The sequence below is a fragment of the Trichechus manatus genome, unplaced genomic scaffold (assembly GCF_000243295.1).
Source record: "Trichechus manatus latirostris isolate Lorelei unplaced genomic scaffold, TriManLat1.0 scaffold00020, whole genome shotgun sequence".
Classification (NCBI taxonomy): domain Eukaryota; kingdom Metazoa; phylum Chordata; class Mammalia; order Sirenia; family Trichechidae; genus Trichechus; species Trichechus manatus.
Window position 1 is genome coordinate 12,664,210 of NW_004443956.1, and position 16,577 is coordinate 12,680,786.

Sequence of the window (16,577 nt, forward strand, 5' to 3'; positions counted from 1 at the left end):
GGGAAGCAGGAAGGGGCAGGAGCGCTGGCATGGGAGGCAGGCAGGCGTGCGGGGCGCGGGGTGCCGGCAGGGGCGCGGGCAGGGGAGCGGGAAGGGGCAGGAGCGCGGGTGGGATGAACGCAGGAGTGCAGGGCGCTGGCGCGGAACGCGGGCAGAGATGCGGGCGCCGGCAGGGGCACGCGCGCAGCGGGCTGAGGGCGGGACAGCCACGGAGGCCCCCCCGCAGCCCCCGCCCAGGCGCAGTGTGGGACCGAGAGCTCTGCTGCCCGTCGCGGGACCCAGGGCAGAGTAAGAGATGCGGGGAGCCTGCAGGGGGCGCGGCTGAGGGAGACGTCGGTGGTGGTGGTGGTGGGGGTTTCTCCCCTGCTATTCCCTCCCCTCCCCCTTCGCATTTCCCTGGGTCCCTATTCTCTTGGCAAGGGCGATACCCCTCCTTTCTCGTTCCCTCCTCCCCCGCCCACTGTCCTATCCCCTAGTCGTTTCTGGGGTAGACTTCCTCGAGTGCCCACACTACGCCGAGTACTCACCAGCCCCCTCACCTTCCCCTTGCATCTCTCCCCTCCGCATTTCCTCCTTCCTGCCTTTCCTGTCCTCCTTCCTATCCCTGCCTCCCTATCTGACGAGCTCTTGCCCCTTTCTCATTCCCGAGCTCAGACTGTCTTAACTCTTCTCTCGCATTTCTCGCCTTTATCCGTGTCTCTTGTCTGTCTGTCTCTCCCTGTCTCCCTCCCTCGCTCGCCCTCTTCGCTCTCTCTCTTCTGCTGTTTACTTCCCTGATTGGCGCCCGGCTCCCGCGCAGCTGATGAGCCCTATTCACTCCCGGGCCTGACACTCTCGACCTGCCCCGGCTGATTGCTGGGGGCTGGCCCCAGAGCGCTGATGAGCCACAAGGGTCAGCGGCGCTAATTACCCGCTAATTGCGGATGACTCTGCTCGCCTCCCCCATTCGCAGACACTGAAATGGTGGCGCCTTTTACCCTCCTCCTCCTCCTGATTCCCCGCAGCAGAGTTGAAATCAGAGGCAAAAGTCAGGGCACTTTGGGTTTGATAGGCGCCTCAGGTCCATGGGCAAGAGAGAAAGACAGGCGGGATCTCCAAGGCTCCGTCAATGGAAGATGAGTGGCGAAGCTTCAGGACCAGAGAAAGTCTGCCAGGGAAAGCCAGGGTCGTCAGTCCCTAGAAGACTGCTGCTCAGGTGGGCCAGGGCAATCAACCTGGTTACAAAGACTACCAAAGCCAGGAGAGGTTGGGAAGACTCAATGGAGATAGGGGAATTATGTGATTCATGTGAGGAGGAAAAGCTAAGGCCGAAGAGTCCCGGAGTGCCAGAGCCCAGACAGAACAGATCAGGAAGGAACATCTCAGTGACACTTGTTCAAGTCAGGAGTGAGCACCACTGAGGTGAGGATCAGCACCTGGAGAGGCACTCACCAGAGTGGGGCTGAGGTGAGGGTATGCCTGGAATGACAATTCATCAGGGCGGTGAGCAGATAAGAGTGCCGTTTCATGCAGTCCTGATTTATCCTTGGCTCTACGTTACAATCTCACAGAGGGGTCTGGTGGGAAGATGTTGCCATAGAGAAAGAAGGGGTGCTTAAGTCTGGGAACCCCAACTCACCACTGAAGCACTAGGATACATCCTGCCTAAAGATATTCTTCAGAACAATCCTTTGTTAAATTACCCAAGCACCTCACCATACCAGTATGGAAGACGGAGTTCTTAAAAATTGAGAGGTCAAGTGTTGGATACGTAATAGAAGCTTATTGACTTGATACATCTTGTTGTTTTTTTTTATTGTGCTTTAGGTGAAAGTTTACAGAACAAATTAGTTTCTTATTAAACAATTAATATGTATTGTTTTGTGACATTGGTTGCCAACCCCGAGACACGTCAACACTCTCCTCAACCTTGGATTCCCCATTTCCATTTGTCCAGCTTTCCTGTCCCCTCCTGCCTTCTCCTTCTTGCCCCTGGGCTGGTGTGCCCATTTAGTCTGGTATATATGGTTAAACTACGTATGTTATTGTTTGTTTATAGGCCTGTCTAACCTTTGGCTGAAGGCTGAACCTCAGAAATGACTTCAGTACTGAGTTAAAAGGGTGTCTGGGGTAACTTGATACATTGAGGGAACTCTGGGCTACAGTAACTGCAACTAAAGCTGTATGAGCAGTTACAGCACCAACAAATAAGGCATGAAGGAAGGGCCTTTTAAAAAAATTTTTATTTTTATTGTTCTGCTTTAAGTGAAAGTTTACAATTCAGGTTAGTCTCTCATACAAAAATTTATACATACATTGTTACGTGACCCTAGTTGCTCTCCCTATACTGTGACAGCACACTCCTCCTTTCCACCCTGAATTTCCTGTGTCCATTCAACCAGCTCCTAACCCTCTCTGCTTTCTCATCTCGCCTCCGGACAGAAGCTGCACATTTAGTCTCATGTATCTGCTTAAGCTAAGAAGCATACTCTTCATGAGTATCATTTTATGTCCCATAGTCCAGTCTAATCTTTGTCTGAAGAGTTGGCCTCGGGAGTGGTTTTAGTTTTGGGCTAACAGAGAGTCCGGGGGCCGTGTCTTCCAGGGTCCCTCCAGTCTCAATCAAACCGTTAAGTCTGGTCTTTTTACTAGAGTTTGAGTTCTGCACACCCACTTTTCTCCTGCTCCGTCGGGGACTCTCTGTTGTGTTCCCTGTCAGGGTAGTCATTGGTGGTAGCTGGACACCATCTAGTTCTGGTCTTAGGCTGATGAAGTCTCTGGTTTATGTGGCCGGACGGGCCATTTTAAAATGTTTAACTTCATTCATTTTGTTGTGTAGGCAATAAAATAACACAAAATTCCAAAAGCTCAAAAGCATCTCTCCCCTACCAGGCCCTCCCCTCCCCCTAGTATTGACCTGATGTGGTGTGTGTTTGTCAGATACTGTATTTTATAATCTGTTTACATGGTCAGTCTGTTACTATGCATGCCCTTGCCAGCCGGGGCCATGAAGTGTGACTTCTGCACAGCCCTTGGCATTCAGTAACTAACCTGGGTAACTGCAGTAGCCCGCCTCCCTTCCGGTTCCTTTCAGGAAGCATGGAACCTAGGCACCATGGTGGCTATTAACATCTGCTCTGCCTAGTCAAAGAGCAGATGCGAGGATCAAGTGAATAGGAGAAAACACCTTTCAAAATGAGCCCTCACTGTCCTAAAGGACAAAGAACAGTGGCCAAGAAGGAAATTCACCTTCCCCCAGTCAGCGAGCGCCAGAAACAGCTTCCTACTCTCCCATCAGTACCAAGGACAGAACCTGTCGTGATTTAGTCTGAATGAGGCTCGCCTCTTTCTTTTACCCATTGCCATCGAGTTGATTAGACCCTAGAGCGACCCTATAGGGCAGAGCCGAACTGCCCTACAAGGTTTCCAAGGCTGTCATCTTTTCAAACCGCCGACCTTTCACCTTTCAGTTCGAAGCCGGGCGCTTTAACCACTGCGCCACCAAGGCTCCTTCGGTTCTTTCTTTACCAGGAGCCAAATCCCTGGTTCTCCCTCTGAAGCCTGAGGAGGCCCATAGCGGGCAAGCTCCTCACCCCATTGTCTAAAGTGCACCTCTAGTTGCCCCTGCTCTGATCGGCCCTCTCTCGTGGCCCCACCGGCTGGGGGAACGCCTGAAAGAGGAATTATATTTGGAATCTATGCTTTCAGTTTGTGCCTATGTCCCGGACTCCATCATCTGGCCTCCCCCTCATAGACTGGAAGCCAGCACCTAGGATGTCAAGAAAGAAGTATCCTCACATCAAAGCCGCCGGAACGCTACCTCTCACTCCACTATTGGCTAGAGAGGCAGCTTGCGCGGGCCGTGTCGGGGGCCCTGTCCGCGGGCGCCCTCTGGTGGCTTCAGTGCACAACTGCAGCCACCACGTGCGCCGTGCGGAGTTCTGTAGCGCCCCCTGGTGTGACTGAGGGGCGAAGGAGTAGGATAGGTGAGCGTCCCAGGGCGAGGACACCCGGCGCTTCTGGGCACTTTACTGTGAGTACGCTGGTAGGCGGGGATTGTACATGCGTGTTTTAAAGTCCAGTGTGCATGTGCACAGGGACATGTATGCTTGCGTGTCCAGGTACTTGAATCTCTCTGTGTCTGTTGGGTTGAACGCTTGCTGTATGCGTGTGCGCCTTACTCGCGGGTATCTTGGTGGTGGGGAGGTCCGGGCCTCCAGTGCAGGACGGAGTTCTCACGGAGGCGGCAAATTGGTTTGGAGCAAACACATTACCGAAAGCAATTACCGGGGAGAGGTTCTGGGCCCGCGAGACTAACGGCTGGGAGGCTGGGGAGGAAGCTCCCTGGCTTGCAAGAGTGTCTCGATGTCTAACTCCACTCAGCAGAGACGGCTGAAGTTAGGCAGTAGTTCTCTAATACTGACTACTCCGCAAGACCTCCCACACTTCCCCCCTTAAAAAAGTTTCCATGAGGATACAACCCTCTCGAGAGAAGAGCTGAACCCCCTCCTTCCCACCACTTTACCTTGCTACCACTTGAAGGAGAGGCAGCCTCCTCTGTGAGGTCTTCCCGGATCCCTGTCCTCCTCCTCACGCCCTCAGTTCCGCTGCCACGTTTATTTTGCATTCAATTCCTTGGGTCTTGCATTCTGACTAGCTGTCCACACACTGGTTTCTCAGACTAGATTGGAAATTCGCCGGGGCAGGAACGTGTGCCATTGAGAGCCATATGTGCAGCACCTACAACCTGGGACTCGGGAAGCACAGAATGATATCTCCCACATGCCAATGATCCCCACAATTTCCATCCCCAAACTCCAAAGTCATTATCCAAATGACCTTTAAACACAGCCTCTTTGAGATGACCAGTAGGAATCGCAAATTTAACATATCCAAAACAGGTTTTTTACCCGCCCCCAGCCTTCTCATCTTCGCCATCTTCGTAATGGGCCCACCCACTGTTCAGTTGCTGAAGCCAAAAACTGAGGTCATCCTGGATTATTCTTTCTCTCAGCCCCCTACATCCACACTGTCAGCAAGTCCCATCAATTCTCCAGAAAGGACCCCAAATCTCGCCTACCATGACCTCATCTCTTGCCTGGACTACTGCAGTAGTCTCCTAACTGGTCTCTGATTCTGTATCTCCACACCCCACCCCACCCCCAACCATTCAGCAGCCAAAGTGATCTTTTTTTAACCCGCAAAATTTTTTATATAAAAATATCTAACAAAAAATTTCCATTTGAACCATTTTTTAAGTGTACCATTCAGTGACATTAATCACACTCACCATTTTGTGCTATTATCACCACTATCCCTTTCCAAAAGTTTTCAACGCCCCAAACAGAAACTCAGTGCCCCTTAAGGGGTAACTCCCCACTGCCCACCCCCCCAGTCCCTGGTAATGATTAATAAATAAACTTTGGTCTCTGTGCATTTGCCTATTCTGATATTTCATAGAAGTGGGATCATACAATCCAAAGTTATCATTTAAAACCTAAATTAGTCATGTCATTCCCTACTTAGAGCCCTCTGATCGTTTCCAGTCCAGGTTGCCTCTGACTGGCTGCTCTTCCCCACTAGTCACATCCCTTGTCCTTCAGGGCTCAGGTAAATATCACCTCCTCAGAGAGCAGACTTTCTGCCACCCAATCTAAAATAGCGCAGCCACTCTCTGTCCCATCATCCTTTTACATTTCTCTACACAGCACTTATCACTATCTGATATTTCAGTGTCTCCCTCTCCCCACCAGAAAGTGAACTTTTGTGAGGACTAGAGAGCAAGGACTTTGGACCCCTATATCTGCAGTGCCCAGAATATACAGGCACTCAATAGGTGTTGAACAGACCAGTGAATAATAGGGCATCCTCCCCAGGATCCCCACCCTGGGACAAGATAGGGATCGCTGAGAAAGGCCCTGAGCAGGTCTTGACAGTGAGCAGAACTCAACATCACAGGGTTTCCCCAGCACAAGCCTCACAGAAAATGTCCTCCTGACCCTTGTTTCCCATCACACACCCTGAGACAGGCCAGCCTTACTCCTTTTTGGTATTTTTAGGTGTGGCCTGTGGGTTTCTTGAGTTTCTACAGCTGAGGCGGCAAGGCCATAGTCAGGCCCAACTGCTTGGGGACCTGGGCTCCAGGCCTGGACCCTCCTACTGGGCAGTTGCTCCCTTTCTAGAAAAAGCCCCCCTGCGGCCTTCAACCCACGCTGGACCTGTCTTAGTGCCCTAGTGCTGCTGTAACAGAAATACTACAGGCGGGTGGCTTTAAAGAACAGAAATTTATTTTCTCACAGTCCTAGAGGCTACAAGTCCAAATCAGGGTCTCATGTGCGTTGATTCTCCCCTTGTCGGTAGCCCCAGGCGTTCCTTGGTTCCTTGGTGATCCTCACATGGCATCTGTCTTCCCCTGTGTGTTCAGGTCTGTGTCTAATCTGCCCTATTACTCAGATGTGATTAGGTTTAGGGGCCTTCCTACTTGAGTATGATCTAATTAACATAATAAAGAAATTTCTATTTCCAAACAGGCTTACATCCACAAGTACAGGGGTTAGGATTCCAACACATATTTTAGGGGGCACAATTTAATACATAACAGAGTCCCAGCACCTGGAAGCCCAGACAGGAGTGTCAGCCCAAGCCCCGTGAGGCCACGGTGAGAACCAGGTTCCCGTCCCCATTCCTCCTCTTCTGCCCTCCCACTGCCCTTTCTGAACCAAGGACACCCTTGACATCACAGAACCAGTGCCCATGATTGGCTGCTCTGGCTCCCCATAAAGCCAGCCCCTCTGCCTGTAGGGCTATCTGTAGGTTCCAGGGCTGCAAGGATCCTTAGGGACACTTGCCCTCTGCCTTGTTTTACCGGTGCAGAAACGAGCCCAGAGACATGTCCCACAAGTTAAGAGCAAGGCTAGGGCTAGAACCCCAATCCTACAGTTCTCACTTCCACGCCCTCTCCACTGCAAAGCCACATTTGAGGAAGGAGCAGCGAGAGGCTCCCTGACTGACTCATGTTCTCAGGAAGCAGGATAATTTGATGTCATTTTCCTAAACCTGGCCCTTACTTCTCACCCACAGCACCCGTTTGACCCATTTCCCACTGGTTTCCCTGCCACTCCCTCTTGCCTCCTTATCTGCAGGCTTCCTTCACCACCCCACCACGACTCAGTCCTCCCCATCCATCCCCCTCTCTCCTTTAGGCCCTTCCTGACACTATCTCACCTGATAGCCATTCCACCAATTCAAGGGGCAGAAGGGGAGGCTGCCTGCGGTCCTCAAGAGCTGGTGGATCTCACAGGAGAAGGGACTCCTGTACATCTGTCCACCCAAAGTTTCCCATCCTGATGACTCTGAGGCAGAGCCGCTCAGACAGCCGCACACAGCACAGGCCTGGAGACTTTCCTGTGCACAGGGATTTCTGACACAGGGATGGGCTTGAGGGGGCCTCAGGAGTCAAAAGCCCAAGAGACCCTAAAGGAGAATGTGTCCCTTGCCACGAGTCCTGCTGTCCTCCCCACACACAGCTTGTCACCATGGCCTCTCTGTCTCTCTCCGGCGGAATCAGCACTGCTCTTCCTGTGGACACGGGCCTCCAGCTGACAGGGCCAGTCCGCCTCACGTGGCTCACGCTCAGGCCCAGGTTCCGGCCTAGCGAGAGGCAGGCAGGCGCACTCTGGGGGCATCTGCTCCCAGGCTTGAGAAGAAGTGTGGGGAAGGAGAGGTCAGCGCAGCTGGTGGCCCAGGAGGCTGGCTGGTGACCGGCCCCCAACGCAGGACTCACTAGTAGAGCACATCCTCGAACTCAAGCTGCAAGTAGCGGAGCAGGCGGGGCGGCAGGGGCAGACAGGGCAGGGCCTGGGGCAGGCGGGCAGCCAGGTGGGCGCGCAGTGCACAGCGGCTCAGGTGCTGCAGTGATCTCGGCTGCCTCGCCAGGGCAAAGAGCGACGAGTAGAAACGGCAGTGCTCCTGGGGACAAACACGGGCTCAGCAGGCGGCTGTGGGCACACACTTCTCCTCAAGGAGTGAATGCTCGGGTGTTCACACTGGGCTTTCTTATTGTGAGATGTGAGGGGTCTCTGGGTGACTGCTGGGGAATGAGCGGGGCCGGTGGGCTTCCCTGTAGGAGGTGGGCATCTCTTGGGGTCGGGCTGAGTGGTCTGCATTAAGGGAGCAGAGGTCTCCCACAACGCTCCTGGAGCCTGACTGACCTGCAGTGTTTCCGGTGGAACCAGGCCCACGGCCTCCTCGGGAAGCTGCACGATACAGTAGGTGTTCATTAGCACCTCAATGGTCCTTGGGGACGTGGACCAGCGCTCCAGTACCTGCAGGGGAGAGCTGCATCAGCCTGTGCGGCCAACCACCCTGCACGCCAGATACTTTTCTCAGCACTTCACGTGTCTTTCATCCCATTTTTACAGGGTAAGGACTGTTATACCCATTTTACAGATAAGGGAAGCTGAGGCACAGCGGGATGACTCAGATCACACAGTAAGTTGTAGTTCCAGCCTTCAAGGCAGGCAGTGGGGCTCCTTCCCTCAACAACTGCACAGCCCTGCTCTACCGCTGCCGGCCTGTAACAGCCCCGTGCTGGACAGTCGGCCGCCTGGGAAAGGCTGCCTGGCCTGTGGCTGCGGTTTCTGAGCAGGCCAGAAGACACATACTTCACAGAGCAGAGTCTGCCAGACGCCAAGTGAGGGGAGAGAGCTAGAGTAGGGGTGCACAGGAGAGGGAGGATTCACAGAGTGGGGCAGGGCTGCGAGGGTGAGTGGAAGTCAGGCACAGGAAGGCATTTCAGGCAGAAGAACAAGGCAGCCAAAGACCAACGCAGGATGCACGTGGCAGCCTCCATGGAGGGCTTGGTGGGAGTGGGTTCATTCTGTTATTTAGTGATTCAACAAACATTTGCTGAGGATCTGTGTGTGCCAAGCACTGGGGATGCAGCAGAGACACAGACAGAGAAGGCCCCTGACATCGGGAGCCTCTGTGGCAGAGGGAAAGCAGGGGATAAGCCCATAACCACTTACAGACATACTTCTGCAAAGAAAAACAAGGAGGGCAAGGGGCTGAGAGTGGTTGGCCTGGTCAACCTGGAGCAGAGGCCTGGGTGCCTGGGCCTGGGGAGGGAGACATGCTTCGGGACAGCTCCCAGAGGGGCGGAAGAGGAAGCTAGGCAGTGCCAGGCCCAGGCACGGTGCCATTGGCCCTGCTGCTGGGTGGAATCCCTGTGCTCCTTCATCCATGCATCTCAAACTACACGCAATGGTCTCAGATCCTTTTAAAATTGAAGACAAGCTATGCACACCCCTAAGCAGCATTCCTCCACATAACCACATGCCCCTCACACACACAAACACACACACACACACACACACACACACACACACACACACACGCATATACTATTATGCAAGTTTAAAAACTCTGCCTAGAAGGCAGGGAACGTCCAGGAAATGGCAGAAAGTGGTTCCCATGCCCGAGGCCTTCGGATTCCTGCCCTGCCTCTGGGGCGAAGCTTGCCAGAGCTGCCCTATCCTCCTCTGTGGGCTCCCCTCCACTTGAGTTTGTCGAAGTGGGTTTGTCACACAGGCCCTTTCCCTCCCTCTTCCTCAGAACTGGGAAGGAGCACAGCGCTCCATCTGCTCTCTGTCAGGCCAGCCTCTCTGCTCCTCCCACCCGCGCGCTGGCAGACTCCAGCCTCTGCACTTGGCCCACAGTGCTCACCCTGCCTGGGAAGCCTGCTCCCTTCCCTCACCACCATTCCAAGGCCCTCCTCCTCCAGGAAGCCCTGTGTAGCTACTCCAGCCTGCGTCACCCTCGTCTGTGCCCAGTGAGACCCTATGCTCGGATACTGCTTAGAAGCAGGTCACTGCTGTTGAACATAGTATTTAACTTCAGAGCCACAGCAGCTCGCACGAGTGGAGCACTGAGTTAGGGCTGTCCGGGGGGCTATGTACATATTAACTCATAGTTCTCACACAGACCCTCTGAGGCAGGCACACTGTTGTTACCTCTGATTTACTGACAAGGACCCTGAGGCCCAAAGAGAACAGCGACTTGCCCAGGGTCACAGGGCTAGTGTGACTGAGCCACGGCCAGCCTCAGGGGCTGCTGAGAGCGGAGGCCACGTGTAAAGCCCTCAGAGCGTGTCTGAGGTGCAGGCAGGCCAGCTGGTTCTGCTGACTCTGCGCTGTCCCCCAGCCGCCTCATCACTGCCAGGTACAGACTGTGTCACGTTCTCAAAGAACTCAAGTGAATCGCCAGAGTTACACCACCTGGACCCAGGTCTGCTGAACTCTCAAAGGAATGACGGCCGCGTTTGGTTACAGAGGGGCTGTGGCAGCCTCCTGCCCCCATCTGGGGCTGGAAGCTCCGCCTGCCTGGAAGGGCTGCTGACCAGAAACCGGTTGGAGCGCCTGCCCCACTTTCTGATCACCTGGGGCGTGGCGGGGTGGGGGGCGGTGCAGCCCCGGCGGGCGGGACACGGAGCCGGTGGGCGAGGTCTGCGGTGCTCCGTAAGCTGCGCTGCCTCCACCTCCTGGTCCGCCCCCTGGAGAAATCATTAGCTGTCAGAGCTTCCATCAGATTACAGGGAATTGCTCGTCTCCTAATTATCTGGTGTTAATAGGAGATTAATTAGTGTTAATTGTTGATTTTCTTGTATTTTCCCAAAGGGGAGACCAATCTGCCAAACTCTTGGGCTGTTTAATTATTTGGTCTTGTCTAGGAATAAGACAGATGCTTGTCTGTGCGCAAAGGGGCACCTGCCACACCAAGTGTCCTTCTTGCCCCACTGCCCAGGAGCCACAGAGCCCTCTCCTCTGAGGACAGGTGCGCCAGCGCCCGCCAGGCTGTTGTGACATCACACCCCTCCACACATCAGCGCTCCACAGAGCAGCTCCGCCCTCCAGGAAAGCACTTAACAGGGGCCTGCAGAGCATCAGCACATAGGATTTCAAGTTGACCCGACTTAAGAAAATCAAGTAAAATATGATATAGATTGAAAATGAGCTCTCAGAGGACTTTGCACAGGTGTCAGGTGTCTGTGCTGGGCCGTGTGAGTCCTGCCAAGGTCTTTTCAGATGCTCAGGAGCCTGAACCTTCTGCCTGCTGCATCGCTCCTGCCTGGGGGAGCCTCTCCTATGTCCAGAGTGTCCCTCGCTGAACTGATCCCACCGTAAGCCAGAGCTCCTTAGAACACTGTTCCATCTCCTTACGCCTCCATGAAGACCTCAAACAGCTGCCCACTGCCCACACTGCCCACCTCACTCTCCACTCCTCCTTCCGTCTCTCCAGATCCTTTATAACCTGGGCCCACTACCCTCTGCCCACCCTCCTGCCCACCACACACGCACCACACAGTCACATACACAAGTCTCCTGCCCATCTCTCTCTCACACACACTCACATACACCACAAGCCTCCTGCTCATCACACAAAAACACACACCACACATACACTCACATACACAACCCCTCTGTCCACCACACACACCACACTCACATACACCACACCCTCCTGCCCATCTCACACACATACCACACACTCACATACACCACAACCTTCCTGCCCACCACACACTCACATACACAAGTCTCCTGCCCATCTCTCTCTCTCACACACACACACCTCACCCACCTGCCCATCTCACACACACACTCACATACACCACACCCTCCTGCCCATCTCACACACACACTCACATACACCACACCCTCCTGCCCACCTCACACACACACACACCCTCCTGCCCACCACACACACCCTCCTGCCCACCACACACACCCTCCTGCCCATCACACACACACGCATGCACTCACATACACCACAACCCTCCCGCCCACCACATACACTCCACACACTCCCATACACCACAAGTCTCCTGCCCATCTCACACACACACACACACACACACACACACACACACACACCATCTACCCTCCTGCCCATCACACACACTCTCTCTCGCTCATGAGTACGTGCCTTTCCTGCTGGTCAGTCTGTGCACTTGCCTTTGCCCCACATTTGGGCTCTGCCTATTTGTTAAATGACGGACAGGCAGCAAGCAGTGCTCTACGTGCCCACGTGCCCTGGACCACACCCTAAAGCCAGCAGGGGCACAGGTCTGGGTCCTTTGGTCTCCGTGCCATCCAGGACCCCTCCTCTGCCCTGCTGCCCCGTACCTTGGGGAGGGCCCCGGGCCAGACACGGACAGCCCCGTGGTTGAGCAGGGCCTGAACCACGTACTCCGGGCTCTGGGCCAGGGCCATGGCTGGGCCCTGCAGGGCATAGTGCAGGGCTGTGTGTCCCCCATAGTCCATGGTGTTGGCACTGACGCCACAGGACAGGAGCAGCTCCACGACGGCAGTGTAGCCATGGCGACAGGCCAGGTGCAGGGGCCGCCGCTTGTCCTGATCGGCAGCATCGGCATCGGCACCAGCCGAAAGCAGCAAATGGCACAGCTGGAGGCAGCGGGCAGCAGTGTCCCCGGCGTTGTCTGGGTCTAGACAGCGGGCTTCACAGGCGGCCAGCAGAGGCGTGCGGCCCTCAGCATCCTGGGCGTTGGGGCATGCCCCCCGCCTTAGAAGTAGCTCCACTAGTGCCACATGGCCAACCCGGGCGGCCACGTGCAAAGGGGTCTCTTCTTCTTCCTCGGACCGGCCATCCACTTTCGCCCCAAACCTCAGCAGCAGCTCTGCACACCTAGTATAGGTAAGATGGCGGTGAGGAGGAGCCCAGGGAAGGGGCCTTCCCCAGCACTGATGGTGGTCTGAGCAGACCATGCAAAGAGCTGAGGGAGCCTCGGGGGCTCCTGGTCTGCCTGTCCCCCTCACCGTCCATCCTGCCTGTCATGCCTCATCCCAGCAATACCCTCAGGTATTAAAGTATGATCACTCACTACGTTCTCCATGGGAACGAAAGCAAGGAATAGTTATTACGCTAAATGAGAACACCAAGGACTTTATATGAGTTCACCCACTTAATCCTCACCACATTCCAGCTTTTTCATTACTCTCATTTCACAGATGAGGAAACTGGGCCCCCCTTTGACTGTGAGGCTGTCACTCAGCTTTCCCGCCAGGAAGTGGAGGAGCTGGCATTAGAGGCCAGGGCAGCCAGCAGTGGGGGGCCCTCCATGCTGGGATAGGGAAGTGGGCTCAGGATGGGCTAGGCCAGGTTATGAATGGAAGTGCAGCAGTGGGACAAACAGCAAAATCAAAATTTGCCCACCAGTTTTATTCTAGGATGGCCCTCCCAGATGATTGTATATACCTGTGATAAGTATAGGGAGTCTAGGCCTTGTCAACCTCAATCAAGGCTAAGGAAACTTAGCCCCTTTGAGCTTCAGTTTCCTCATCTGTAGAATGGGAAAAATTAATAGCACCCAGACCTTATGAGGAGTCCCTGGGTGGCACAAACTGTTCAGCACTCAATTATTAACAGAAGGGTGGTCAGTTCAAACCTACCCAGAGGCACCTTGGGAGAAAGGCCTGGTGATCTCCTTCTGAACGATCACAACCAATGAAAACCCTATGAAGCACAGTTCTACTCTGCACACGTGGGGTTGCCATGAGTTGGAATCAACTCGACAGCAACTGGTACTGGTCGACCTTGTGAGGTTGCTGGGTGCAGCACATGAGACAATGCCTGAACAGCTGTTCCCGTAGTGGTGGCCCAAGAGAGCTCAAATGGCAGCATTTGGGGGTGTGGATGGTGCTGGATCATGGGGCTCCTTCTATCACTCTCTCTTTCTTTCTATAGGTTTGAAATTTTCCATAATTATTTTTAAAATTTGTTTGCTCAAGAAAGGAAAGGATTAGTATCATCAGGGTGGTCTCGGCTGGGATGGAAGGTGGCAAGAACTAAACTTGTGGGATGGTCCAGAGGTGTCTAACACAGTAGCCGCTGGCCCTGGGTGGCTACTGAGCACATGCAGTGTGGCCAGTCCCAGTCGAGAGATGTTGTACGGGTAAAGCACACACCAATTTTGAAGGTTTAATACAAAAAAAGAATGTAAACTATCTCATGCTTAATTTTTTATATTGATTACATATTGAAATAACATTTTGGAACTATTGTGTTAAATAAAATATATTATTAAAATTAGTTTCACTTGTTTCTTTTCAAATTTTTAATGGGGCTACTAGAAAATTTTAATTTACATATCCAGTTCACATTATCTGCCCATTGGACCATGCTGCTATAGAACATGTCTTCAGAGGTGATATGATAGGTTGACGAAGAATCCTCTGAAGGCCGATGATGTTCACAGGAAAAAGAAGGTCCACCAAAGGAGAACCCGAGGATCAAAAATTTGACACCACTCAGGGGCAAGATGTGAAGTCTGACGGATGTGCAGTAAGCGGAGAAGTGCCTCTGTTGTAGGCAGAGTTAGTTCGGGAAGGATTTGCCAAGGCTCCCTTTGCCTAGACCAAAATAGTTTCCAGGACTCATCCACCCAGGTTCCCTGTACATAGGTCATAATTGTTGAGTCACTGCAAAGGAATTTTTCCCTGTAAATAACAAATGACCGATTTGGGTGTATCTATCCTCTCTCGTGAGTTTGGTTAGTGACAGTCCCTTGTGCCCGTTCGTCTGAGGGTGCCCAGCTAATACTGGAATGCCAGACCCTGCCCACGGAGACCCCAGCTGTCCTCCTCAGCCCACAGCCTGTCTAGATCCCTGGATAAGAAACGCCCTGAGGGCAGGGCTGTGATTCAATTGCTGTTGTACTTAGGTCAGTGCCTGGCACATAGGATAGCCTCAGAAAGTACTGAAGCTTGACAGCGGCCCCACCTTCCCATAATGGCCCCCCGACAAATTCCCCAGTATCAGGTCACAAGCTGGGCCCCTGCCCCAGCCCTCCTCCACCCTGGGAATCAGAGAATTGTCCCAAGTCCAGATTAATCGCATCCTGACCCCTGGCCGGAGCCCCTACTGCACCTCAGCCCACTGGGCCTGCTCCCTCATCCTTCCTGGGACGCTCTCTTCGCCTCCGCTAAGAGTGGGGCAGGCGGTAGGGATGATGGCTCACTCACTCAAGGGCGCCGGACCCCCCGCAAAGGTGCAAGGGCCGTTTTCCGTCCTGGTCAGGGAGGTCGGGGTCGGCTCCTGCCACCAGCAGCAGGTGGGCGCATGGCGCGCGGCCCGCTGCGCAGGCCTCGTGGAGCGCGGTGCGGCCGCCAGGGGCGCTGTCGGGCCGGGCCCGCCGCCTCAGCAGCAGCCGCAGCACGTCTACGTGGCCCCGGCTGGCCGCCACGTGCAGCGGGGTGGTCAGCTCCTCCTCGTACGTCAGAGACCAGAGTCCTGGGGAAAGGCCAGGGCGGCTGGCAAATGGGCGACGCGCCCAGAGGTGCCCGGAGCCCCCTCCCGCCTCCCGCTCGCCCACCCGGCGCCCGCCGTACTCAGAGCGCGGATGTTGTAGCGGAAATCCCTCCATCGTTCTGGGTCGCTGGTATCAAAGACGGAGTCAGGGGCCAGGCCTGCGCTGTCGTCCGCGAGGATGCGGGCGATCGCGCCCACGTCCCCCGCCAACACTGCCTGCCAAAAGGCAAGGGCAGGCCCCGAGGCTGTGCGGGTGATGATGGGGCCCGGGCCGCCCTTCCGACCCTCTGCGTGCCCTGTGCTGGGCTTCTCCACCAGCCTGGCACAGAGGGAGTGCCTGTCGCCGGGAGACCCCTCCTGGCCCCTGCACTCTCCGGGGGACCAGCTCATGAGGGCAGAGTGCGAGCATGTGGGGAGAAAACTAAGGGGAGAGAAAGGGGCAAGCTGACCAGCGGAGGGAGTGGGTCTATGTCCTGCGCGCTGCCTGACCTGGCCACAAGGCCGGCAGGAGCTATTCTGGGCTCCACATGACTTCCCTCCTGGGCCAAGGCCTGGCCGCTGCGGGGCCAGCCTCAGGGCGGAGAACCACCGGCTCCTCTTTTCCCTCAAGCTTTTGGTACCTCTGCTCCTAGGCGGCCCCCCAGCTCCTCGCCCCGCCCCCGGGCACCAGGCCAGACCCTCACCAGGCTGGCTGCAGCTCCAGCGCGGCTCGGCGGCCCGGCTCTCCAGCAGCAGGTCGGCTGTGCTGTGAGGCGGGAACAACTCCTGCAGCCTCTCCAGGTCCCCGGTGTAGAGCGCGTTCTGTAGGCTCATGTCACGGCACAGAAGCGGCAATGGCCTAGGGTTGTCCCGGGCTGGGCCCGACTGGGGACCCCGGTCCCGGCAGACAGCGGCCACGGGGAGGCTCCAGGGACGGCGTCCCCCTTGAGGAGGGGCGCTCTGTCTCCCAGGCATGGCTAGTTTCTGGGAGAGAGGGCCAAAGGAGCGGACTCATGCAATGCCACCATGACCGCGCGGGGCGATGGGGAGCTGGGCCCAGTGTGGGAGGAGCAGGCCCTTGCCAGAAAGAGGCAGGACAGTCACCGCCGTCAGAGCCAGGGAGAGAAGTGGGGACTAGGGAGTGCTTGGCAAACAGGGTGCGGGTGGAGCCCTCCAGCCCTGAGCCTTCCCCTGCAGAATTCTACTACACCAGGGTGTGAAGGGCCCACCAAGGCTGTGCTACCCAAACCCATAATGTCACAGATAAAGAATGAAGCCCTGGAAGGGAGTGATTT

The 16,577-nt window shown here is 55.1% G+C and overlaps 2 protein-coding genes across 2 annotated transcripts in view; both read right to left on the reverse strand.

Annotated features, from left to right (window-relative positions):
* GBX1 (gastrulation brain homeobox 1) overlaps positions 1-7,299 on the reverse strand; it is a 23,827-nt gene extending 16,528 nt beyond the window's left edge. The window contains exons 1-3 of the mRNA XM_004372774.1: positions 7,204-7,299; positions 3,807-3,941; positions 51-191 (exon numbers count right to left, since the gene is read on the reverse strand). Of these exons, the coding sequence (XP_004372831.1) occupies positions 51-191; positions 3,807-3,941; positions 7,204-7,299 (372 nt within the window). The remainder of the gene's footprint in view (positions 1-50; positions 192-3,806; positions 3,942-7,203) is intronic.
* Positions 7,300-7,694: 395 nt separating this feature from the next.
* Positions 7,695-16,257, reverse strand: ASB10 (ankyrin repeat and SOCS box containing 10). Its single transcript, XM_004372775.2, has 6 exons — positions 15,971-16,257; positions 15,384-15,724; positions 15,018-15,285; positions 12,162-12,681; positions 8,190-8,303; positions 7,695-7,947 (listed from the first exon to the last, which is right to left on the reverse strand). Exons 1-6 carry the CDS (start codon positions 16,255-16,257, stop codon positions 7,762-7,764), a joined length of 1,716 nt encoding a protein of 571 aa, XP_004372832.1. The 3' UTR covers positions 7,695-7,761.
* Between the last annotated feature and the right edge of the window lie 320 nt (positions 16,258-16,577).

What these genes read in the sequence shown, in the direction of transcription:
- ASB10 (XM_004372775.2), bottom strand. Translation starts at nt 16,257, where the DNA reads ATGCCTGGGAGACAGAGCGCCCCTCCTCAAGGGGGACGCCGTCCCTGG. An exon ending in GGGGGGTCCGGCGCCCTTGA is followed by an intron (nt 12,682 to 15,017) that starts GTGAGTGAGCCA and finishes TACCTATACTAG; the next exon opens with GTGTGCAGAGCTGCTGCTGA. An exon ending in TTCCACCGGAAACACTGCAG is followed by an intron (nt 7,948 to 8,189) that starts GTCAGTCAGGCT and finishes GTTTGTCCCCAG; the next exon opens with GAGCACTGCCGTTTCTACTC.